This window comes from Megalobrama amblycephala, linkage group LG23 (genome assembly GCF_018812025.1).
Source record: "Megalobrama amblycephala isolate DHTTF-2021 linkage group LG23, ASM1881202v1, whole genome shotgun sequence".
Lineage (NCBI taxonomy): Eukaryota > Metazoa > Chordata > Actinopteri > Cypriniformes > Xenocyprididae > Megalobrama > Megalobrama amblycephala.
Genome location: NC_063066.1, coordinates 3,820,820 through 3,845,452, shown reverse-complemented (window position 1 = coordinate 3,845,452; position 24,633 = coordinate 3,820,820). Strand labels below are relative to the sequence as shown.

At 35.0% G+C, this 24,633-nt stretch overlaps 3 protein-coding genes across 4 annotated transcripts; 1 reads left to right on the top strand and 2 right to left on the bottom strand.

Annotated features, from left to right (window-relative positions):
- The first annotated feature begins 2,033 nt into the window (after positions 1 to 2,033).
- fgf1a (fibroblast growth factor 1a) lies at positions 2,034 to 7,501 on the top strand. Its single transcript, XM_048177069.1, has 3 exons — positions 2,034 to 2,428; positions 6,028 to 6,131; positions 6,212 to 7,501. Exons 1-3 carry the CDS (start codon positions 2,287 to 2,289, stop codon positions 6,407 to 6,409), a joined length of 444 nt encoding a protein of 147 aa, XP_048033026.1. The 5' UTR covers positions 2,034 to 2,286; the 3' UTR covers positions 6,410 to 7,501.
- A 2,979-nt stretch (positions 7,502 to 10,480) lies between these two features.
- ndfip1 (Nedd4 family interacting protein 1) lies at positions 10,481 to 18,849 on the bottom strand. The gene is made up of 7 exons (XM_048176208.1): positions 18,635 to 18,849; positions 15,597 to 15,684; positions 15,344 to 15,474; positions 15,173 to 15,260; positions 13,140 to 13,264; positions 11,699 to 11,765; positions 10,481 to 11,600 (listed from the first exon to the last, which is right to left on the bottom strand). Exons 1-7 carry the CDS (start codon positions 18,662 to 18,664, stop codon positions 11,494 to 11,496), a joined length of 636 nt encoding a protein of 211 aa, XP_048032165.1. The 5' UTR covers positions 18,665 to 18,849; the 3' UTR covers positions 10,481 to 11,493.
- A 1,494-nt stretch (positions 18,850 to 20,343) lies between these two features.
- gnpda1 (glucosamine-6-phosphate deaminase 1) lies at positions 20,344 to 24,038 on the bottom strand. 2 transcript variants are annotated; one of them, XM_048176206.1, is made up of 7 exons: positions 23,878 to 24,038; positions 23,437 to 23,574; positions 23,256 to 23,357; positions 22,986 to 23,168; positions 22,729 to 22,913; positions 20,628 to 20,802; positions 20,344 to 20,514 (listed from the first exon to the last, which is right to left on the bottom strand). In XM_048176206.1, the coding sequence occupies exons 2-7, from the start codon at positions 23,558 to 23,560 to the stop codon at positions 20,474 to 20,476; spliced, it is 810 nt and encodes a 269-aa protein (XP_048032163.1). In that variant the 5' UTR covers positions 23,561 to 23,574; positions 23,878 to 24,038; the 3' UTR covers positions 20,344 to 20,473. The 2 variants fall into 2 exon arrangements, with proteins under 2 accessions (XP_048032163.1, XP_048032164.1); XM_048176207.1 differs by lacking the exon at positions 23,878 to 24,038 and adding an exon at positions 23,706 to 23,859.
- Between the last annotated feature and the right edge of the window lie 595 nt (positions 24,039 to 24,633).

The window sequence follows — 24,633 nt, the reverse complement described above, 5'->3', positions numbered from 1 at the left end:
GCACAAAAACAGATTCAGCATTCCTCAAAATTAATAAAAACACTGAAATTCAAACTCAGAATATTACGCAAACCTGCAATAATTGAATGTTAAATAACACAAATATACTTTATGCATTTAATCTCACTTTGTTAACCAACGTCTTTGATAAGACAAATAAGCTAAAATTACTTTAGCTAAACGTCACATTTGTGTTTCATCTTTTTGTTTTTATTGCTGAAGTAAGAATGTTGAACTTTATCCTATTCTTCTTCTGCGATCCAGAATGGCAGCACAGCGGAAAGGTTTGTTTGAGCGACGCCCTCTACTGTACAGTTGTGAATTTGCATTTGCTTCTTGTATTCATTTCACTTTTGGGGTGAAATATTTGCCAAAAATAAAACTTTTTTGTTATTTAAAAACAAAGCAAGCCCAGCCCTGGTGAGAAAAAGTAATGCAAAAGTAACTTGTTACACAATTAGTTACTTTTTTAGGGAGTAACGCAATATTTGGTTACACTTTATTTTAAGGTGTCCGTGTTACAGTGTAATTATACATTTAAGTACAGAATAATAATAATTAACTACATGTACTTACTATAGGGTTGGGGTAAGGATGAGGGTTTGGTTTAGGGTTAATTGCATGCAATTATGCATAATTTATAGTTATTATTACAAGTAACCACATGTAACGTGTAACAATGACACTGTAAAATAAAGTGTTACCCAATATTTTAACATTATTTTTAAAAGTAACACTGCAATCCACAATGCATATTGTTGCATTTTTGTATTCTGATATATGGTGGCACAATACAGTTACACATGTAGTTCTAATTCATTATTCAGAAATGTTTCATATTTAAACCTGGACATAGTTAAAAAGATAAAAGTTGCAAGGCCAAACGATCTAAATAAAAGTGCTGATAACCAACCACTGTTTTGAATTTAAACAACTTGCACACATTAAACTCCATCTCCCAACAACAAACCAATCAACCAATCTGTTTCCATCACAGTGTACTAGCATTGGTAATATTCACCTGAGACCTATCCATGTAGTGGTCATATGTTTTTCATTAATCATGCCCATGTTTAAAATCAATGTGGACTTTTTTGTCACTTTTTTGGAGGGTGTGACTAATGTGATGATGATGTTTGAGCATAAACAACATCTGCAAAGTTACGACGCTCAAAGTTCAATGCAAAGAGAGATATTTTCTTTTACAGAAATTGCTTTTTAAGGACTACAACAAACTAAAATGAGCTTCGTCCTGGGCTAGTGACATCACTAACCCAAAATTTACATAAACCCCGCCCCCGAGAACACACAACAAAAGGGGCGGGGCCATGTTGGGCTGCTTTAGAGAAGAGGAAGAGTTGTTGTAGTAGAGTGTTGTTGACATGCCGTCATTTTACGCCGGACTGCTTCACAAATTCAACGCTGGATTTGCACAAAAGATGAACATGACGGCACATGCTAGTGGATGAGTTGAATCAACTCCACAGCAACTACATCAATTTATCCACTAACCATTCAGAAACATCTAAAAGTTGTAACTTCTTCCTGAGTCTAGTGTCATTTTGGCTGCGTGAGATTCTCCAGCTTTGTTGTTGTTGAGCTGTTAAAGCTCCGCCCTCTTCTGGAAAGTGGCAGCTCATTTGCATTTAAAGGGACACACACAAAAACACCCAAATAGGGGCAAATTTGACAAGCTACAATAAATGATCTATGGGGTATTTTGAGCTGAAACTTCAGACACATTCTGGGGACACCAGAGACTTATATTACATCTTGTGAAAAGGGCATTATAGATCCCCTTTAACTACTGAGTAATATTAATTTACAACATGTACTTACTGGTTGAGGTTAGGGTTTGGTTTAGGGTGAGTCTCAGCATAATTTACTCACTACAGGATATATGTGTAACAAGGACAAAATAAAATGTTACCTATAGTGGTAATAAAATTATAGTGTACTCAGCATTCAGTAATCCATTTAAAACTAACAGCTTGATATTCATTACACAAATTAAACAAACCTTAGTGTGTGTGTGTGCAGTTTTTAGCCCAGGCAAGTCTTGAGCCCCTGTTAATGAACACAAGCCCTTCCTCATCCCCTGCTGCTCCAGCATTATTAACTGTGTCTCAAACTTACTGAGCTGCCTATCTAGACAGCATTTTCGGCCATCGTATGCACGCTCCGAGCCAGCTGCCCTAAACAATCTGCAAAATCAGCAGCTCGCGAGGATTGAGTCACGGCCATTTTCTGTTTTCAAACACCTCAGAAGATCATTAAACAGTAGGCATGACTGAGGCCGATATTGCAGTGAAATTCAACCCGCCCGACTATAAGAAGCTCACGCGGCTGTACTGTATGAATGGAGGATATCACCTTCAGATCCTGGAGGACGGGACAGTGGCTGGAGCTCGAGAGGAAAACATCCACAGTGAGTTCTGCTGCTGCATGCGTGTGCCATGACTCTCACTGCGCTATTGCAGCGTTATGAAGACGTGTTTAGTTCAGTAAACTGCTGTTTATGGTGCTAAACATGAGCTGCACTGATGCTATCAGATCCGAGCTAAATGATAATAATGAAGCACAAAAACATATAGTTCTAATGTAATTCATGCCTAATAAAGAATGCTCAAATTGCCAATTTCATTTAAAAAGGTTATGTTCACAGACCTGAAAAAAATATTTTTTTGAATATTGAATATATCATATCTATCTATCTATCTATCTATCTATCTATCTATCTATCTATCTATCTATCTATCATTTGAAAATAAAAATAAAAACATTTTGGAAACAAAGTGATCATAATTTTTGCATAAACATTACTTATTACTTAATATTACCTTAAAACACAAAATATTAAATAAAAAAAAATATTGCATTGATTTTACTGAAAAAAAAGTTACATTTGACCCCTAATTTATTATTATTACGTAAATACATATACATATTTTATTTATACAGCAGTGCATAATGCACAAATCTGTACATAAGTCTAATGTTCCAGATGTATACCACATTATTATTACTGTTTATTTTATTTTATTTTTTTCTTATTGCTCTAAAAAAAAATGGACAAACCCAGTGGTTGGGTTAAATTTTTGCGCAATGTGCTGGGTAGTTTTATTTAACTCAACTATTGTTTAAAAATTACTATATTGCTCCCTTAAAATGAACCCAAAATAGGTTGGAAATAAACATGTATTAATAAGTTTAATAAATAACAATTAAATAATAAACATTTCTTAAATTGCTTAATAAATGTTCACTCTAAAAAATGCTGGGTTAAAAACAACCCAAGTTGGGTTGAAAATGGACAAACCCAGCAATTGGGTTGTTTTAACCCAGCTGTTGGGTTAAATGTTTGCCCAACCTGCTGGGTAGTTTTATTTAACTCAACTATTGTTTAAAAATGACTGTATTGCTTAATTAAAATTAACCCAAAGTATGTTGGAAATGAACATTTATTAATGTTCAATGAATAATTATTAAACAATAAACATTTATTAAACTGCTTATTAATAAATTTATATTAATAAACTATTAAACTATTAAATTTATATTAATAAAATATTAAAGCTTATTAATAAACATTCACCTTTTGTCTATTATTGTTGCCTCTAATTGCATCTGGTTTTTAATTTCCCAACTATTTTGGGTTCATTTTAAGCTAGCCATATAGCAATTTTTAAACAATAGTTGGTTTAAATAAAACTACCCAGCAGGTTGGGCAAACATTTAACCCAACTGCTGGGTTAAAACAACCCAATCGCTGGGTTTGTCGATTTTCAATCCAACTTGGGTTGTTTTTAACCCAGTATTTTTTAGAGTGTTCACCTTTTGATTATTATTGTTGCCTCTAGTAATTATGTGTCTGATTTTTCCAAACTATTTTGGTTCATTTAAGCCAGCCATTACACTCTAAAAAATAGCTGTAAAAAACAAATTTACACAGTAAAATATTGTTTTTCACTGAAACAGTAATATACCGTAAAACAATGCATTCTGGATAATATTTGTCATTTTCGAGAGCTGCGTCCAAAATTGAATACTTCTCTACTTATAGTACGTGAAAAACAGTACGAGATTTCGGGCACAGCTTTGGTTACTTTCTTGAAAATTACAAATAATAGAGTATTTTACTGTTTCAATGAAAAACAATGCAAATTTGTTTCATTTTTTTTTTTTTTTTGTGTATAGTATTTTTTTAAACAATAGTTCGGTTAAATAAAACTACCCAGCACGTTGGGCAAACATTTAAAACATTGTTCTCGTGTCATGTACACAAAAACAGTTTCCAAAATGTTGACAAGACTAAGTTTTATATAGCATCTGTTTAACTTATAACATGAAAGTAAGGTTAATAATATAACTTAGAGAACAAATTAGGGTGATGCAAAAATGAGTACACCCCACTGAAAGCTACATTTTAGACTACAAACGTCTAATTTAACAAGAATTCAAGCACAGGTGAGTCTAATTATTCATTACACAGGTGTCCAGCAGACAGCTGGCTATAAAAGGGCGTTAAAACCCCATTTCTTACTGTCAGCAATGGCACCACATGGAAGAGAAATGTCACAAGAGCTGAGAAAGAAAATAATTTCTTTACACCAGAAAGGTGAAGGCTACAAGAAGAGCAAAGCTTTACTTATCAGTCAGAATACTGCAGCAAAAGTGGTACAAAAATGTAAAAAAGATGGAACTGAAACCATCTCACAGAGACGTCCGGGTCGTCCACAGAAGTTAACGCCTCAACAGGAGCGTCTTCTGATGAGAAGGGCTGAAGAAAATCGGCATGCATTGCAGTTATCTAAAGAAGTAGAAAGCCAAACTGGGGCAACACAATACGGCGTACACTGCAGAGGAATGGCATGCATGGGTGCCGTCCACGAAAGAAGCCTCTCCTAAAGCCCAGGCACAAAAAAGCCCGCCTAAAGTTTGCCAGGGCCCATGCTGACAAAGATGAAGAATACTGGGACTCTATACTCTGGAGTGATGAGACCAAGATAAATGTTTTTGGAACTGATGCCTTCAAAACTGCATAGCGTCTCAAAGGTGAGGAATACAAAGAAAAATGCATGGTGCCTACAGTGAAACATGGTGGTGTCAGTGTCCTTACGTGGAGCTGCATTTCATTGATGGCATCATGAATTCACAGATGTACTGCTCTATACTGAAAGAGAAGATGCCACCATCACTCCGTGCACTTTTCCAACATGACAATGATCCTAAACGGACATCTAAGGCCACTGTTGGATTTCTGAAGAAGAACAGGGTGAAAGTGATTCAGCGGCTCCTGATCTGAACCCAATCGAACACCTATGAGGAATTCTGAAGAGACATGTTGAGCATCACTCTCCATCCAGCATCCAGTCTCTAAAAGAGCTCATTCTTGAAGAATGGAAAAGATAGATGTTGCAACTTGTTCATTCCATGCCTAGAGGACTTGGTGCTGTCATTAAAAATCGTGGAGGCCATACAAAGTACTAGATGTAGTAGTTTCTGTTGTGGGGTGTACTCATTTTTGCATCACCCTAATTTGAGTAAAACTGAAAAATGTGTAATTAAGTTATATTATTAACCTTACTTTCATGTTATAAGTTAAACAGATGTTATATAATACATTTTGGAAATTGTTTTTGTGTTCATTGAGATATTGTTTAAAATGTTACTTGTACTCATTTACGTTGAGCACTGTTTGTATGTACCAAGAGCTCCAGGAAATTATATACTGTATACTATAAATAATGCAGTATTTCTCTGGTTCATGTATATTAAAATACATCTATTTTACATAAACCTGCAAGAACTGATCATCTTCAAGAGTTACAAAATCATTTAGACTGAAATAAAATCTGAAATAAAAAAAATGAAGATTGCGATAAAACACTTGTGAATCATCTGAAATGAATCCTTTCATTTCATCCCTGAAAACATTTGTCCTTGATCTTCTGTAAGCTGTTCTGGAATCTGTGATTATTCTGTATCATTTTCAATAATCCTCCCGTGTGTTTCTGTGTTTTAAAGGCATACTGCGCATAAAAGCAACAAGTCCAGGAGTGGTGGTCATCGAAGGAACAGAGGCAGGACTTTACCTCTCGATGAATGAAGACGGCAAGCTGTATGCGTCAGTAAGTATAAAGAAACCTTTCTGACATACATGAGACACATCAGCATTTGTGCAACTATTATGTGCCTTCTCTCTTTGCAGTCATTAGTAACGGATGAAAGTTATTTCTTGGAGAGGATGGAGGAGAACCACTACAACACATATCAGTCTCAGAAGTATGGTGAAAACTGGTATGTGGGAATAAAAAAGAATGGGAAAATGAAACGAGGCCCAAGGACACACATTGGACAGAAGGCTATTTTCTTTCTCCCACGACAAGTAGCCCAGGCCAAGGACTGAGGCCTGAAATCTGATCATAAATATATTTAATCACATAGAATAACCCTCATGTCACAGGCTTACTCTACTACACAAAAAATGCTTCTATGACAGAAAAGTTGTGTTCACGGCATGTCGTAATTACCGTAATTATGAGATTTCAGCTTGTAAAAATTGTTTGCGTCATCGTAGAGATCGTAAGCTGGGAATGTCCCGTGCCACATGAGTCCTGAAAAGTGAAGCCAAAGCGTTTCGATCGCCCCCAGGTGGCTGGATGCAGTATAGGTCATAAACCCCGCCCTCTCCATGTAACGTAATGAGACGTGAGACAAACTAAACAATCAAATTACATGTCAAATATTTTTGGTTTCTGTCATTTTATATCACGTTGATGTAAGTTCAAGTGTTTGTTCGTTAAATAAGTTTTGTTTTAGTTATTTGATGCTATAAAAATGCGGGTTTTGACGTCATGATTGACAGCTTGTCTGAGCGAAGTAGTCACTGAGGAACCAACAGATCTTCTGGAGGAGACTGGAGCTTTACCTTTAATTTCTACACTTCCAGAACTGTTTATTTCACACTGATATGAGTTGTTCTGCAGTAAACTGTACTAACTGATTCTGCGAGAGTGTGGGCGGGGCTTTGATATCGCGGCTCCACATTGTACTACTGCGCAAGATGTCAGAGAGAGTGTGTCGTCCATCTTGTTTACGGTCTATGGTGTTGACAGAAGCGCAATAATGAACAGTCCGAGTAGAACATCACGTCGTCATCTCAAACTTACGGTAACTATGACATGGTGTGAACGCAGCATAATATATAATACATGCAGATAGAAGTTTACTAACTCTTAGATGTAAACATGTCCAAAATGCACTGAGAAAAAACGACAACTACTGTAATAGTAACTTATTTTTACTTTGCACTTGTGTATTGATTCACAAATTTGCCATTTCATGTTGTTGTTTTTTGTCTTATTCATATTTAAGAACTTGTATCTGATTGTACTTGTTCGGTTTTTCTTTTTACGAACAGCACAGAAATAGCAGGATTATAGTTCATGTCATTGAACCTTTCTGGATCATTTTAAACACAATAAATCTGTGAGCTGTGCTTGTGTCGAGTCATGGAAATATATATTCATGTAGTTATTATCACCATTCATTAATTTTCATAGACATCAAATGAACAGATTATTGTTGATCTTAACTAACACACATAATAGATTTGTATTTAATATATAAAATATAATACATTTACAGTGAGGAAAATAAGTATTTGAACACCCTGCTATTTTGCAAGTTCTCCCACTTAGAAATCATGGAGGGGTCTGAAATTGTCATCGTAGGTGCATGTCCACTGTGAGAGACATAATCTAAAAAAAAAATCCAGAAATCACAATGTATGATTTTTTAACTATTTATTTGTATGATACAGCTGCAAATAAGTATTTGAACACCTGTCTATCAGCTAGAATTCTGACCCTCAAAGACCTGTTAGTCTGCCTTTAAAATGTCCACCTCCACTCCATTTATTATCCTAAATTAGATGCACCTGTTTGAGGTCGTTAGCTGCATAAAGACACCTGTCCACCCCATACAATCAGTAAGAATCCAACTACTAACATGGCCAAGACCAAAGAGCTGTCCAAAGACACTAGAGACAAAATTGTACACCTCCACAAGGCTGGAAAGGGCTACGGGGAAATTGCCAAGCAGCTTGGTGAAAAAAGGTCCACTGTTGGAGCAATCATTAGAAAATGGAAGAAGCTAAACATGACTGTCAATCTCCCTCGGACTGGGGCTCCACGTAAGATCTCACCTCGTGGGGACTCAATGATCCTAAGAAAGGTGAGAAATCAGCCCAGAACTACACGGGAGGAGCTGGTCAATGACCTGAAAAGAGCTGGGACCACCGTTTCCAAGGTTACTGTTGGTAATACACTAAGACGTCATGGTTTGAAATCATGCATGGCACGGAAGGTTCCCCTGCTTAAACCAGCACATGTCCAGGCCCGTCTTAAGTTTGCCAATGACCATTTGGACGAGTCATGGGAGAAAGTCATGTGGTCAGATGATACCAAAATAGAACTTTTTGGTCATAATTCCACTAAACGTGTTTGGAGGAAGAAGAATGATGAGTACCATCCCAAGAACACCATCCCTACTGTGAAGCATGGGGGTGGTAGCATCATGCTTTGGGGGTGTTTTTCTGCACATGGGACAGGGCGACTGCACTGTATTAAGGAGAGGATGACCGGGGCCATGTATTGCGAGATTTTGGGGAACAACCTCCTTCCCTCAGTTAGAGCATTGAAGATGGGTCGAGGCTGGGTCTTCCAACATGACAATGACCCGAAGCACACAGCCAGGATAACCAAGGAGTGGCTCTGTAAGAAGCATATCAAGGTTCTGCCGTGGCCTAGCCAGTCTCCAGACCTAAACCCAATAGAGAATCTTTGGAGGGAGCTCAAACTCCGTGTTTCTCAGCGACAAGCCAGAAATCTGACTGATCTAGAGAAGATCTGTGTGGAGGAGTGGGCCAAAATCCCTCCTGCAGTGTGTGCAAACCTGGTGAAAAACTACAGGAAACGTTTGACCTCTGTAATTGCAAACAAAGGCTACTGTACCAAATATTAACATTGATTTTCTCAGGTGTTCAAATACTTATTTGCAGCTGTATCATACAAATAAATAGTTAAAAAATCATACATTGTGATTTCTGGATTTTTTTTTTTAGATTATGTCTCTCACAGTGGACATGCACCTACGATGACAATTTCAGACCCCTCCATGATTTCTAAGTGGGAGAACTTGCAAAATAGCAGGGTGTTCAAATACTTATTTTCCTCACTGTATATGTAAAAGTCTGCAATGCATCTTCAACTGAGGATGTAAAAATGATGACACTGTGGCAATAATAGTGTTTAAACAGTATAAAAATAATGTTTAAATTAATACTTCTATTCAGCAAGAATGCATTAAATTGATCAAAGGCATTTACAAAAGATTTCCGTTTCAAATAATTCTATTCATCAACCAGTTTTCACAAAAATATTAAGTGTTTTTAACATTGATAATAAATGTTTCAGCAAATAATAATATTAGAATGACTTCTGAAGGATCATGTGACACTGAAGACTAGAGTAATGATGCTGAAAATTCAGCTTTGATCACAGGAATAAATTACATTTTATAAATATATATATATATATATATATATATATATATATATATATATATATATATATATATATAACACACAAAAAACTATGGAAGCTTGTTTCCACCAATCAATAATAATAATATTAAAAAGTGACTGTGACTGTTTAATCTCACCATACTTTTCCCCCTCACAATTGCAAGCTTATATCTCACCATTTCATACATTATAAACCCATATTTGCAAGTTATTTTTTCTTCTTCTCAGACTTGAGATATAAACAAAGACTTAATATACAGAAAGACGGTGCACTCGTATTATTATGAATGGGAGAAAGTGCAACGCACAATATGGTGGAATAAGTCCCGCCCTCTAAATAAGAGCCAATCGCTGATTGGTAAAGTCACGCATCACTGCAGCGGCCGTTAGAAGCTCCGGTTCCTATAGAAACAGTCTGACACGCGATTCCGTGCTTAGGACTGCGCATGCGCATTATCTTGATCCAGCCTGAAAAATGCAGTTTTTTGTCATGATTTGAGCGTTTAGAAACAAAACTTATGAGACAGTTGTTGTCAGATTTCATTGGTGATTTCAAATATGAAATTTAAAATCAAAAGCTTGACAAACAGCTTTGGAGAATTTGATTTTTCCCCATTCAAAGAGATGAATGTCCGAGAGTGAAATGACTTTGTATCTCACAAATGCAAGAACAAAAAGTCACAACTACCTTTTTTATTCTTTATTCCATGGTGTAAAAAAGCTTCCATGGAAAGGTTATTTTAAATTGTAACAATATTCCTGTTTTTACTGTATTTTTGATTAAATATATGCAGTCTTGGTGAGCAAAAGAGACTCTCAAAAACCTTCAAAATTCGTACCCAGCCCAAACTAGCAATGGTGGTGTAAATAACTGACAAATACACCAAGTGATCAGTGGTTGTGTTGCCATAGATGTTACATTTATTAAAAGTTACTTGACAGGTGTAAAACATACAAATCACAAACAACATATTGTGAAGCACTATATCTCATACTGAAAGATCAATCTACTGCTACATTTGGCATCATAAAACATTCTATTCTTCACACCAGATCATTGATTGATTAAGCGCATTACATATTCAGGGTGCTTGAATGCTGAATCATTTAGCCGTTTATATCGAACTGCTAGGAATCTAGGCGTAGCTTTTATTTCATGAGTATTTTGGTCCTTTTTGTGACAATAATTTGAAACAGGCTTACATATTCTCGAATAAACTTTGCCCTAATATGCTCTTGGCAGTTGCTCTGCGTTGTTCTGGTTATATCTTAAAAGTGCATCTTTATAGCTCTTCTCGTATACGGTATATACATACTTGGTTTTTTTTTAAGTTCACAAAAGAAAGCTCAGTTACTAGATTTATTCACAAAGTAAAATTACATCTTCCCCACAAATTAAAAGAAAGCCCACAGAAACAAACAGTCAGTGACTGGGAATTTGACAAAAACAGATTCTCTGATGGCATCGCTGCCAGTTGGAACTTGAAATGCCAAATACATGCAAATGTAATTAATAATAAATGCATACTGTACGTCTACACTTTAATTAAGCACTGATAAACTTGCTGGAGGAACTCGGATCCTTTTAGTAAAAAACGCCAATATAATTAGTTGCACTGTGCAAACGGAGAAATGCACGGGTGTCTGAAGCAGATGTACTCTTCTTTGTTGCCTGAAGATTCAAAAAAAGCTCTCTTTGACTGCCGTTTTGTTCATTTTGCAATTATCCTGAGATTTTTAATCTATTCCCAAAATCAGAAAGGGAAGAAACTTCACCGTCATGTTAATGTCATTTCCACAATCATTTAGATCACATAAAGGTTGTCTTTTAATTCTTTCCCCCCTAATGCAATGCTCATACATAAACCCATCTAAAAGCCAGTAAATAATTTCTTGTGATTTACCTAATAGATAAAAAGAACGCGGGTTCGAGGAAGGGTGGACATGGAATGATCTGCCATGTTGCGAACTCTGGAGTAGTTAACAAATCCCCGGAAGAACAGCAGGAATCCTAGGTGTATTCAAAATAACATATTAGTTGTAAGAATAAGTTCAATTTTAGATCAAATGGAAACATTTCTATACATTAATGTGCAAATTTTCACTCACCCACAACAAGGAAAACCCACCACAGCCAGTACTGGCCGTCAAAATATCCAGGGAAGTAGGTGGAAAACTGTTTAATCACAGAGAGAAAAAGTTGAGTTACATTGCAATAAAATCAACGCAACTTCTTTAAATAAAGGTTTAGTTCCTGTCTCTGTGAAGCCCCTCCTTCTGAATAGCACAATATGCTCTGATTGGTTGGCTGGACCAGTGTGTTTTGATTGGTCAAGCACTTCGCGGAATATTGTGTAAATTCCCGGAAGCGCTTTGTAACTTTGCCAAGCTTTTTCCATGCTTAAACTATTAGCAGATTACACACTAAAGAAAGTTTTAAAAAATCTTTAAAAAAAAGCATTATGGTCCTCTTTAACATTAGTTATGAGTAGGCATGTGACGGTATCAAATTTTCATGTTGCGATTAATTGCTGAAGCTTTTATCACGGTATACGGTATTATCACGATATTAAATAAGTTGCAAACAAAGTGAAACAGGTAACACTTTACAATAAGGTCTCATTATTTAATGCATTAACTAAGATTGAGCAATAGCTACATTTGTTACAGAAAGTATTATTTTTTGTCAATGTTAGTTAAGAAATACAACTGATCATTGTTAGTTTTATCTCAGGTCCATTAAATAAATGTTATTAAACAGTAACTAAGAAATTAACATTAACTAAGAATAATTAATGCCTTATAAGTATTTTTCATTGTCAGTTTGGTAATAATGAGTTAACATGTTAACTAGTATAGCCGTACGTCTCAAAGTTTTACTGAACAATAACAAATAATCAAAACATTTCTAATAATTAGGGCATGTTGTAGTCCAGATTAAAATATAAAAATGTTTAAGTTTGAAAATAAATAGCCTATTGAGTCTTAAAGTATTAAGTATTTGGTGCTGTGATGAACAACATTGAGATTACAAAAAAAATAAATGGCTGTATGAAGCATTTTAAAAACTTCAGTTGCTTTGTTTGCGGGGTTTCCGGGGTAACCGCTGCATTTCTGCTGTTCCATCAGCGCCCTCTGCTGTCAGAGCGTCTCCTTCACTCGTTCCGCCATGCGCTTCTCATGCACGCTGAGCTTGTTTACATCTGAGCGCGTGTCCCTTTGACGCAGAATACAGCGGTGTTGTGCATTTTATACGGTTGATGGAGAAAGAATTCTTAAATGCATTATAAATATTTTAATAATTGGTAATAAACAGTTATTTACGGTATTTTGAAGTGCCCACATTAACAATATCGTGCATATTCATTATTGTGATATATTGCATTACCGAATATCAGCACAAGTCTAGTTATGAATATAGACATTTTTATTCAAAGGTAAATAAAATCTGTAAAAATACATGGCTCGTTGTTAATTCAAGAATGAGACCTTATTGTTAAGTTTTACCATTATGATGTAATGAGAATGTACGATTTGTGAGATAAAATACCCTGACGATCAGGACCCATTTGACCAGGGACAGTCCAAACCCAGAGATGGCCCCATAGCGTCCGGCCGCAGATGTGGTCAGACAGAAGGACAGGAAGAAGCCAATCCAGTTAAAGAGGAATGCCACTGATGAGACAAAGAAATGAACAGTTATTAACATATCTGCAGCACTTCTGTGTCCAAATGTTGAACCATCAATTATTCATCCATAACACACTATCAAAGTGTATCTCAGTCTTATTTCGAGGGTAACTGTTTCTCATGAGGATGAGGATGTCTGTAAAACAAAATCAACGAGGAGCCATGTTAATTTAAACTGATTCTGAAGGCAATTTACTCACAGTAGAGCGAGTTCTGTGATCCTAGAAACCTGGGAATGCACTTTTCAGTCACATGATTGTTAGCTATAAACCAAATGTCTGTTATTGTGCAAAGAATTAATCAATTCTAATTTAATTTCATACTAGGAAAATAATATAACTTGATCATTTAAAAATAGGATAAATGATGGGCTAAAATGGTTCTCTTGCATTCTAAATGATAAGATGATTAGTTCACTTCTGAATTCAAATTTCCTGATAATTTACTCACCCTCATGTCATCCAAGATGTTCATGTTTTTCTTTCTTCAGTCGAAAAGAAATTAAGGTTTTTGAGGAAAACATTCCAGGATTATTCTCCATATAGTGCCACAAATGCTCATCTTGCACTGCTCTGTGATGTGCCACGCATTACGTAATCATGTTGGAAAGGTTACGCGGAAGTACAGAGCAAGTGTTTACGAAGTGAATGTGCAAAGTCAAACGTCAAACAACAACGTCAAACAACGTTGTCGGACGCCCTACAGCAGTACTTCCACATACGTCATGCGTGACCTTTCCAACGCGATTACGGAATGTGTGGCGCATCGCAGAGCAGTGCAAGACAAGCATTTGTGGTTAAAAAGTATATGCATTTTATTATTTTTTTTAAATGATAAGACTCTCTAGATAAGACTCTTATTCCTCGTCTGGGATCATGTAGAGCTCTTTGAAGCTGCACTGAAACTGACATTTGGACCTTCAACCCGTTGAACCCCAGTGAAGTCCACTATATGGAGAAAAATCCTGGAACATTTTCCTCAAAAACCTTCATTTCTTTTGGACTGAAGAAAGAAGGACATAAACATCTTGGATGACATGAGGGTGAGTAAATTATCAGGAAATTTTAATTCTGAAGTGAACTAATCCTTTGACAGAAACAAGTTAAAGTAAACGCTTATCAACAACTTGTTCAACTAGTAAAATAACCAGCTGTGCATGCCCTAATTTATATACATATTTAAATGTATAGCACAGCATAACAATGGCACAGCATAATTATGTTTTATTTTATTTTTTCCAAAGGTGAAGTATGCCATTTCCTAACGGAATTATAAAAATAAAGCATGTTTTCAAACAACCATGCAAAAGCCCCTTTCCCACGCCACGCCTCCTTAAACAGGTAAAAGCAGGCAACAAAAGGCCCACAGAAATACTTTTAGCTGTGTTGCTATTCATCATAAGTAAGCAATTAAGCAGACTAACACTATATCTAGAGCAAATGCAAGCGTCTCATTTATAATAAACCTACATGGCCCATTTTTTGACATGACACGGCACAGCTGTTTGAGGCTTTGACATATTCATGACCTTTTTAATCTTTGAAGGTCAAAATGCAGTGAATTTTGGCTTGCACTCCTGTACCAGAAGCTGAATGTCTTTTTTCAATCTTGTCAGACTAAACACCCTCTGTAGCCACGCCCCTAACTCTCGCTATAGGTTGAGCGGAAAAGTGATTGATGGATCTCAATGTTTAGATGGTGAGTGGGAGATTGTTAACACTTTTACGGGAGATAAACCCATGAATTTAGACAGTGATTAGCCCCTGTAAATGTAAAAATGACCATATGTCCTCATGACAAACAACAACAAGGCTTGTAAACAGATGGAAACATGAACGTGTCTAGAGCGGTCGAATGTGGCATCTATCTATGGTGAGTATTGTGCACTCTTACTGAAAAATGTAAGCATGAAGATCCCATCATTCCCAACCCGCAGTTGATCCGTATCGTCAAAGCTGTCCCTGGCAATGAAGTCCTCATCCTGTAGTGGACATACAAATAAAGATGTGTCAAAAGAGTGTTTTACTCACTATAATTACCCCTAAAATAACCACAAACACTCACCCGGTCAGTGACTAGTGGAACAGTGGACTCTGCTTTGCTCCTCTCGGCCTCATCATATGATGGCAGTGATGTGGCAACATTGTATGAGGGGGGTTTAGGGAACACGTCATCCTCTTTGTACTCAAAAAAGGCTACAAATGAATCAAACACAGAGTAGAAGGTTATGAATATAGGAATATATGAAGGTTATGAAGGTCATGAGTTATTTCTGGCCCGTCAGGCTGCAGTGGCTTCATTTACACACTTCTGTTACCTGCGTTACTTGCTGCAATGCTGCTGTACGGTGGAGGAGCATCAGCGGCCGGTTGAAGCACCTCGCCTGACTCCTCCTCATTATTCAGCTACAGAACAAATCACAAACACAGCTGGTGATGTTTGGAAAGGATATCATATTACAACCATATTATTTTTAATATAATACGAATGTAGCATTTTAATAACACACAAACAATATAAATAATGTAATCAGAAATATATTTATAAATGGTTAGTTCCTGTCCTTGATTCTGATTGGTCAATAGCTGTGTTTTATTCACAATTAACTGTTTTTTCTGAATTGATTTCATTCATTAAGGCTTACTGTATTATGTAGAAGAGTATTGTGATTTTCAGATTTCAGATTTAGCATTTTCCTTCAGGTCAGTCCTATGTTCATAATAATAAATCTGTTTAAATGTGGCTACAATATCTTGTCCTTTTAACAGTTAAGGGGTTTTCTCGTGACTGACAGCGCTAGTCAAAGCATTTGTCAGTTGCGTCTTGTTCCGTGTTCACAACAATTCAGTCTTTTCAATGTAAAAGTCTTCTCTACTGACTGACACACTCATAAAGACAGTCTCTGCTGCCATCTAATGGCATAATAATGTAACTTCCGTTTCTGTTCACAGTCAGGGACTATTTTTCCCGGTGGAAGGAAGGCTTTTAGTGAAAGTTTACTTCATGAAAGTTGCATTGATATATATTTTTGGCTTTAATATTTGTATTGTGTGGTAACCATTTTATAAAAGCGATAAGGTACTCGAGGCTAGTGCTGTATCGTGAATAAGTCACGGCTTGAATAAGACGCTTCGCGTCGTGCCTAACAACGCCCTTCAGCCGTGACTTATTCACGATACAGCACAGACTTTCGTACCTTACTGCTTACATATATAAATATAAATGACTGAATTCAAATGAATGAATCCGCATTTTGAGTGAATCAATCGGGTGAACCAATGATTCAATGGCCCTTTCTTAAAGAGAGCCATTTACTTGATTCCTGAATGAATCAGCTGTTTAAACGAATCAAATGTATGAATGCGTCCGAAATCACGTACTGAGTAGGTACTACATTTAGATTGAAATTTACTTTACGACCGTTGAATATAGTACAAATGCGTGTAGTATGAATGACATCCGGACATACTACATCCGCCATGTTAGTCAGCGTCAGTTACATTCCTTCAACTCCATTCACAAATCCTCTCCCGTGGTCTCATGGGATAGTAAAGTGTCCATCATATGCGCACTTCAGAATCTCACCGGAAGTAGTAAATCATCCAGGTACTTTTCGTCTACCGTTTTTCGAATACTATGAATTCGGACATGCTACTTTGTTCACATTCGAATTTGGACACAGCAATTTACGTAATTCCTGAATGAATCAGCTGTTTAAACAAATCAAATGTATGAATGACTCATTGACTTGCTCATTTAGTCATTTGCCGCCACCTACTGGCAGTTTTGGTCAAGTTGAGGTCAATAAACACACTTTAACACTTTAAACACACCCACTTTATTTTCACTGATTTTTTTTTAATACTGCATACAAATTTCCTGTATTTTGTAGTTCATTCTAATAAAGAGACTGAGAAATAATTATAGATGGTCATTATACCACTGCTAAAACAACATCTAATAGAGGCTTTGTTGTTTTTCAATACATCAGAATGGGTCCTGTTTAATTTCTTTGTTTTTCTGAGCAAAACTAAAATATCATACATTTTTACCATGATTTACAGAAGACACCCACTTCATTCATGTCATTCAGTGTAACAATCTCGTCCGGGATATTTACAACAAAAAATCTATTTATGCCATATTAAAGACTAATTACTTGTAATTTTACATTTTAAAACTTCGCCACTATCCTAGGTTTTGTCCATTTGTCAGCAAGTATTACACTGAATGACAAAATGACATTAAGTATTACACTGAATGAAACCTTAAAAGTAGGATTTACTTGCATTTAATGTGCTTTCTATGTATATAAAAACACTTTTGTAAATTTCTATTGATGCGGACATCTAAATGTCTTTGACATATATATATATATATATATAAAAAATATTATATTATATTATATTATATAGACTATAAATGCCATCTGAAATTTTATGTTCAGTTATTTCACTTTAATGGCAATGAAAAGGACTTATTAATTGCCATTAAAGTGAAATAACTGAACATAAAAATGCTCATTTTAGAAGAAAATTTCAGATGGCACTTAGAGGCTTTTGCATCTGAAGTCTTCATACATACACATACATACATACATACATACATATATATATATATATATATATATATATATATATATATATATATATATATATATATATATATATATATAAACATCGTATACCTGTAAAATACATTATATATTTGCATGTATATATTTACATTTACATGGGCATTTTTCACAAACGTTATCTCTCACCATCTGTAAGTTAAACAAATATTTTCTCTAGTTTTGTATGTTTTTGTAGTCCCGGTGTTGATGAGTCTCTCATATTTAATTTGAACATTTAAGATTATACGTAATAATTTTATATCCAACGAGTCATATAAAAGAATTAGTTAAATATAAATGTCACCAAATGATTTAGATGAGGATTTACAAAAATAAACAGGGGCACCACTGTCTTCCTGAAGTAAATCATGAACTTTAACACTATTGTAACATTAAATATATCTGCTCACTACAACACTTGATCAAAATGACAACCTTAGATATTGATTATTCGCGATAAAGTACAGAAAATATTGAGTTTTATTCTAAAACTAATCTAAAACTCATCGTTTTCCGGTTTGTTATTCGTGTAAATACAGGCCGCTGAAGGAGCGGCTAACCAGCTAATTAGCCTAACTAGGATTACCATCTCTGTTCGGAAAAAATGACAATTCAGAGTCTGAGAAATTATCATCAAACCCGATTTGACTCGATATAAGTCTATTAAACCATCAACCTAAGTTAGAGAAGAAAAAAACTCGCTTTAAAACCAAACAAAAGATGTTTCTCATGTTTGTTACCTGCTGATATCCACTCCTCTGAGCTGACATTCTTCTGATCTCTTCACTTAATCGGTCATACAGTAGTAATGACTACTAGTTAAACCTCACTTTTACTTACTATCACAATTTTACAGCTCAATTAAAATGTGTTCGCGTGAATACTGACAGACAGCACCAGGCTAATCTATAGCCCAAACAATGGCGACTGAGCATGCTCAGTCGGGTTCAGTGTCAGCGTCTCGAACCCTAGTGTGCTGCCTACCTAGACTGCATATCTGTCGTCATAGACGCGCTTCGAACACACTCAGCTCAGCTGCCTATGTAGGCAGCTCACTATGTTTTGAACACAGTCCATGGGTGTAGTTATGTCAGTGCAAAGATTATTGTTATGTAAGCAAATTAAGAGTGAAGATACTGAAGGTTCACCTTTGAACTTTTATACTTTCACTTGTCTTTACAATGGCTAAAGGGAGACATTAACATTATTACTAAATACAACACAGACTTATATTAGTTATTTGCACATTCTTTGATGAATTGAGCCTGTCATTGTCTTGCAATAGTACTAAAATGACTAAAACAGAAATAATGGTGTATACTAACTAATATTAATGAGAAAAGCATGTAACAGAATTAATACTAAAACTTAAACTAAAATTAAAATGTAACAATACTAAAAATAATATTAAAAGGGCCCCTTTCACAAGATGTAATATAAGTCTCTGGTGTCTCCAGAATGTGTGTGTGAAGTTTCAGCTCAAAATACCCCACAGATCATTTATTATAGCTTGTTAAATTTGCCCATATTTGGGTGTGAGCAAAAACACGCCGTTTTTGTGTGTGTCCCTTTAAATGCAAATGAGCTGCCACTTTCCAGAAGAGGGCGGAGCTTTAACAGCTCAACAACAACAAAGCTGGAGAATCTCACGCAGCCAAAAAACGATTTCTATAAAATATCTCCCTTAAAATAATTACATTTTGAGAATATAGTTGTGTTTTGAGAAAAAACATTACATTTCGAGAAAAAGTTGAAATAAAATGTTGACTATAAACTCATTACATTTATGAAAATAAAGTCATTGTGTTTCGAGAAACAAAATATTAAATTTTGAGAAAAAAGTTGAAATGTTGACAATAAACTCATTAAATTTTGAGCATAAAGTCAATGGGTTTTGACAAAAAAAATGTTAAATTTCGAGAAAAGAGGTCGAAATATGTTGAGAATAAAATCATTTAATTTCGAGAATAAAGTCGTTATGTTTCGAGAAAAAAATAATTACATTTCGAGAAAAAAGTTTAAATAAAATGTTGACAATAAACTCAATAAATTTTGAGCATAAAGTTAATGGGTTTTGACAAAAAAAACAAAACGTTAAATTTCAAGAAAAAAGTCGATATATGTTGAGAATAAAATCATTTAATTTTGAGCATAAAGTCGTGAAATTTAATGAGTTAAATGAAATTGAGTTAATGAGTTAATGAAATGTAAATATCTCCCTTTGCATTGATCTTTGAGCGTCGTAACTTTGCAGATGTTGTTTATGCTCAAACAGCAACATTACACACTAACTGAAGTTAAAAAAGTGAAATCAGAATCAACCACTACTTTAAAATAACTACCATATCATCAGTCTAAAGTCTGTATCTGAGGTCGTGTTGAATTTTTATTTATTCACAAGTCTGCGTTTTATTTGTTCATATTTAAGGAATAAGGATTACCAGTCGAATATGATATAAACACATTTTAATTCAATATATCAGGTGTATGAGATGTTTCATGACAGAAAAAAAAGTTACATAAAAACAACAGATAAAGGAGCACAAATCTGTGTGTCCAGTCTTCTCGTCAGTTTCAAACTACGGTTCTTCCACCATCTTGTTGTGCACATGCATAATGCCTGAAAACATTAACAAATGGATTAGGGATTTTTCTTGCATACACAATATTCATGCCTTCACTGTTCCTCCCAGGAGAGAGAGAAAGAGATGTGGATTGTCTTTTCTTTGTTACCTTTGAAATACTTGACCGTTTTGACCCTGAGCTCATGTGTGGCGTCTTCATCACACACAAACACAGTCTGAGGATGTTGCTGGAACGCTGACACAGTCCACATGTGATTCACTCCCTCTTCTATGGCTTTATAGAGGGCAAATGCTTTATGTGAGCCAGTGATAAGAATCATGACCTAAAAATGTCACATAATCATGTTATTGTTGTATATGTTGTTTCAGATCAGCACACAACTGAATTATTGACCTTGGTGATGCTGTAGAATCTGTTGCTATTTCTGGCATAAAAGCTTATAAGTTACTGTTTTTTTTTTTTTTTTTTTTGGTTTTTTTACATATTTAATAATATTTTATTAATAATAATGCACATTTTATATGCATATCGTTTCTGCAAGCTGTACACTATGGAAGAGGATTAGAGCCAAGCAATAATAAAAAAATAAAACCATGTCGAGATTAAAGTCATTATAATGTGAGATTAAGAAAGAGAAAAAAGTCGATATATGTTGAGAATAAAATCATTTAATTTCGAAATAAAGTGTTGACAATAAACATTACATTTTGAGAATAAAGTCAGTGGGGTTTGAGAAAACAAAACGTTAAATCTCGAGAAAAGAGGTCAAAATTTGTTGAGAATAAAATCATTTAATTTTGAGAATATAGTCATGTTTTGAGAAAAAACATTAAATTTCAAGGAAAAGTTGAAATAAAATGTTGACAATAAACTCATTACATTTTGAGAATAAAGTCACTGTGTTTCGAGAAAAAAAAAAAAATTCGAGAAAAAAGTTGATATAAAATGTTGACAATAAACTCATTACATTTCGAGAATATAGTCGTTGTGTTGAGAAAAAACATTAAATTTTGAAAATAAAAGTTGAAATAAAATGTTGACAAACTCATTACATTTTGAGAATAAAGTCACTATTTTGAGGAAAAAAGTTACATTTCGAGAAAAAAGTTAAAATGAAATGTTGACAATAAACTCATTAAATTTTGAACAAAGTCAATGGGTTTTGACAAAAAAAACGTTAAATTTAGAGAAAAGAGGTCGAAATATGTTGAGAATAAAATCATTACATTTCGAGAATATAGTCGTGTGTTTTGAGAAAAAAATAATTACATTGAGAAAAATGTTTAAAAATGTTGACAATAAACTCATTAAATTTTGAGCATAAAGTCAATGGGTTTTGACAAAAAAAACGTTAAATTTCGAGAAAAGAGGTCGAAATATGTTGACAATAAAATCATTAAATTTCGAGAATATAGTTGTGTTTCAAGAAAAAAATAATTACATTGAGAAAAATGTTTAAAAATGTTGACAATAAACTCTACATTTTGAGAATAAAGTCACTATTTTGAAAAAAAAAAAATAATTAAATTTCGAGAAAAAAGTTAAAATGGAATGTTGACAATAAACTCATTAAATTTTGAACAAAGTCAAAGGGTTTTGACAAAAAAAAACGTTAAATTTCGAGAAAAGAGGTCGAAATATGTTGAGAAAAAAATCATTTAATTTTGCTTTAATACTTTATTCTCGAAAGTTAATGAGTTTATTCTCAACATATTTCAACCTCTTTTCTCGAAATTTAATGTTTATTTTTTTTGTCAAAACCCATTGACTTTATGCTCAAAATTTAACTTTTTTCTCCCTTGAAATGTATTAGTTTTTTCTCTAAACAACTTTATTCTCTCAAATTTAATGATTTTATTCTAAACATTGTATTTCGACTTTTTTTCCCTCAAAATTTAACAATTTTTTTCTCCAAAACACAATAACTTTATAAACAAATGTAATGGTTTTATGATTTTTTTTTAATGATTTTATTCTCAAAATTGAACACTCTCAACATTTTATTCTCAATGTTTAATCTTGCATTATAATGACTTCAATCTCGAGAATCTTTTTTTTTATTATTATCAGTTGGCCCCTAATCCTCTTCCGTAGTACACTGTATATGTTCAAAGCCAGAATGTGGCTACAGAAATAAGTAATTTTGGCAATAAAGATAAGTCAGTTATAGCAGCAGCAGCAGCAGGGGTGACTGACATTTATAGACATAATTAAGGTGCATTATGAAAAACTTCTGAGATATATATACCTCTCGAGCGTCCATCACTGTGCCGACACCAACCGTGAGGGCCATGGTGGGGACTTTAGAGAGATCGCCATCAAAGAAACGTGCGTTAGCCAGAATCGTGTCCATCGCCAAGGTCTTAACACGCGTTCGTGACAGAAGACTGGAACCAGGCTCATTGAATGCGATGTGACCATCAGGTCCAATACCTGCAACATGAACACAAGGCAGCGTTGTTTAATGGTGCCATTCACAGGTCAAAGTTCGATCTTCAGTCTTACCGCCAACAAAAAGTTCGATTCCTCCAGCAGCTTTGATTTTGGCTTCAAAGTCCTGACATTCCTTCTCTAGATTGGATGCGTTTCCGTCCAGGATGTGGGTGTTTTCTGCTCGGATGTCGATATGCTTGAAGAAGTTATTCCACATGAATGAATGGTAACTTTCAGGATGGTCTCTAGGAATTCCTGTAAAGACAATCTATAGCTCTAAAACACAGTATATGACAGGCAGCTCAACCCTTGATCCCTGAGCATAAACGCCCGCTCACATACCCACGTACTCATCCATATTAAACGTCTTCACATACTGAAACGATATTTCTCCCTTCTTGTGATACTCGATCAGTTTCTTGTAGCATCCAAGCGGAGTGCTTCCTGCAACACACACACACACACACACTCAGAATAGGCTTAGATTTCAAATACACACACCTGATTTGTTTTATGACTCTACCTGTTGGAAGACCCAGAGTGAAGAATCGGTCCGGACCTGGATTAAACTTCCTTATCCTGTTCCTGATGTATTTGGCAGTCCATTCGCTGACCTGGTCATAGTCATTGAGTATGATGAGCTTCATGGCTTCATGTGTGTCTGAGAGAAACGACCAGGTAAATCAATAAGGTTCTGCCCTCTCCAGACTTTAGCCCTAGATTAGGGCGGAAGTAAACTACACCTCACTGATAGCCTGGAGAGCAATAACACAACTGCAAACACACACACACCTGATCATTGAGGCTGTTTTGGCGTCGCTAAGGTGTATGCTACTTGCTCTCAGTGAGTTATTAAACTTGCATATAATGCTCTGAATTACAAAAATAGATAGGAACCCGTGAAATAATAATAAACATGGAAAGACATTATATATGCGTCGTATTTAGTTAGTAAAACACTTACCAGATCATGTGTTTGTAAGTTGCAGTAACTTTTCCAGCAGCGCAGAGGAACTCGATCATGTGACTGAGAGGAAATGTTGCGGAGTTTGCACATCTCAGTCACGACTTGAGAATGCAAAACACAATGCGTCACAAAAACTGATTGATTTAGGAACAAAACCGGCCAATTCAGCAAGATTACACACTTGTTAATCCACTGCAACTCTAAAAAACTAAATATTTTAATGTGCAACAAATCATATGGAAGCTTGTTTCCGCCAAAGGGGAAAAAAAGTTATTATTTTGTTAGTATTATTTCTGTTCTTGGAAAATATATGTGATTTAACCTGTCCTCAAATTCTCTAATAAAGTTTTTAAAATGTAAGAAATTCATAAATATATATTTCAACTGAAAGGCAGAGATCTGTATTATATCAGACAATACAAAAAGTAAGTCTTGAATTATATTTTCCATAAAAATGCGGATCAAAGTTGTGTCTTCTCTTGCGTCAACTCCAGCATTTTTTTTTTTAAATATATAATTCTGAATAAATGTCATTTTTAACTTTGAGGAGCACTTACTATTTCCTGCTCATTGTGGATCTCACAGTAGAACACATAGTCCTGGAAGTTTTATATACACATATATACATATACATACATATATACAAACAATGTTGAAGTCTCTGCAGTCACAGGTTCAGTAAATAGTTGCCATTTATGATATATTTATTAAGGCAACTACAACTGAGTCAGTATTTGTCAACTCCGTCAGTAT

Coding starts and splice junctions, on each gene's coding strand:
- fgf1a (XM_048177069.1), top strand. CDS start 2,287: ATGACTGAGGCCGATATTGCAGTGAAATTCAACCCGCCCGACTATAAG. Junction 2,429..6,027: donor TCGAGAGGAAAACATCCACA/GTGAGTTCTGCT, acceptor TGTGTTTTAAAG/GCATACTGCGCATAAAAGCA. Junction 6,132..6,211: donor ACGGCAAGCTGTATGCGTCA/GTAAGTATAAAG, acceptor CTCTCTTTGCAG/TCATTAGTAACGGATGAAAG.
- ndfip1 (XM_048176208.1), bottom strand. CDS start 18,664: ATGTCAGCTCAGAGGAGTGGATATCAGCAG. Junction 15,261..15,343: donor TTCCACTAGTCACTGACCGG/GTGAGTGTTTGT, acceptor TGTCCACTACAG/GATGAGGACTTCATTGCCAG. Junction 11,601..11,698: donor GTGGGTTTTCCTTGTTGTGG/GTGAGTGAAAAT, acceptor GAATACACCTAG/GATTCCTGCTGTTCTTCCGG.
- gnpda1 (XM_048176206.1), bottom strand. CDS start 23,560: ATGAAGCTCATCATACTCAATGACTATGACCAGGTCAGCGAATGGACT. Junction 22,914..22,985: donor AATCGAACTTTTTGTTGGCG/GTAAGACTGAAG, acceptor TTCATGTTGCAG/GTATTGGACCTGATGGTCAC. Junction 20,803..22,728: donor CAGTGATGGACGCTCGAGAG/GTATATATATCT, acceptor TGACATTTTTAG/GTCATGATTCTTATCACTGG.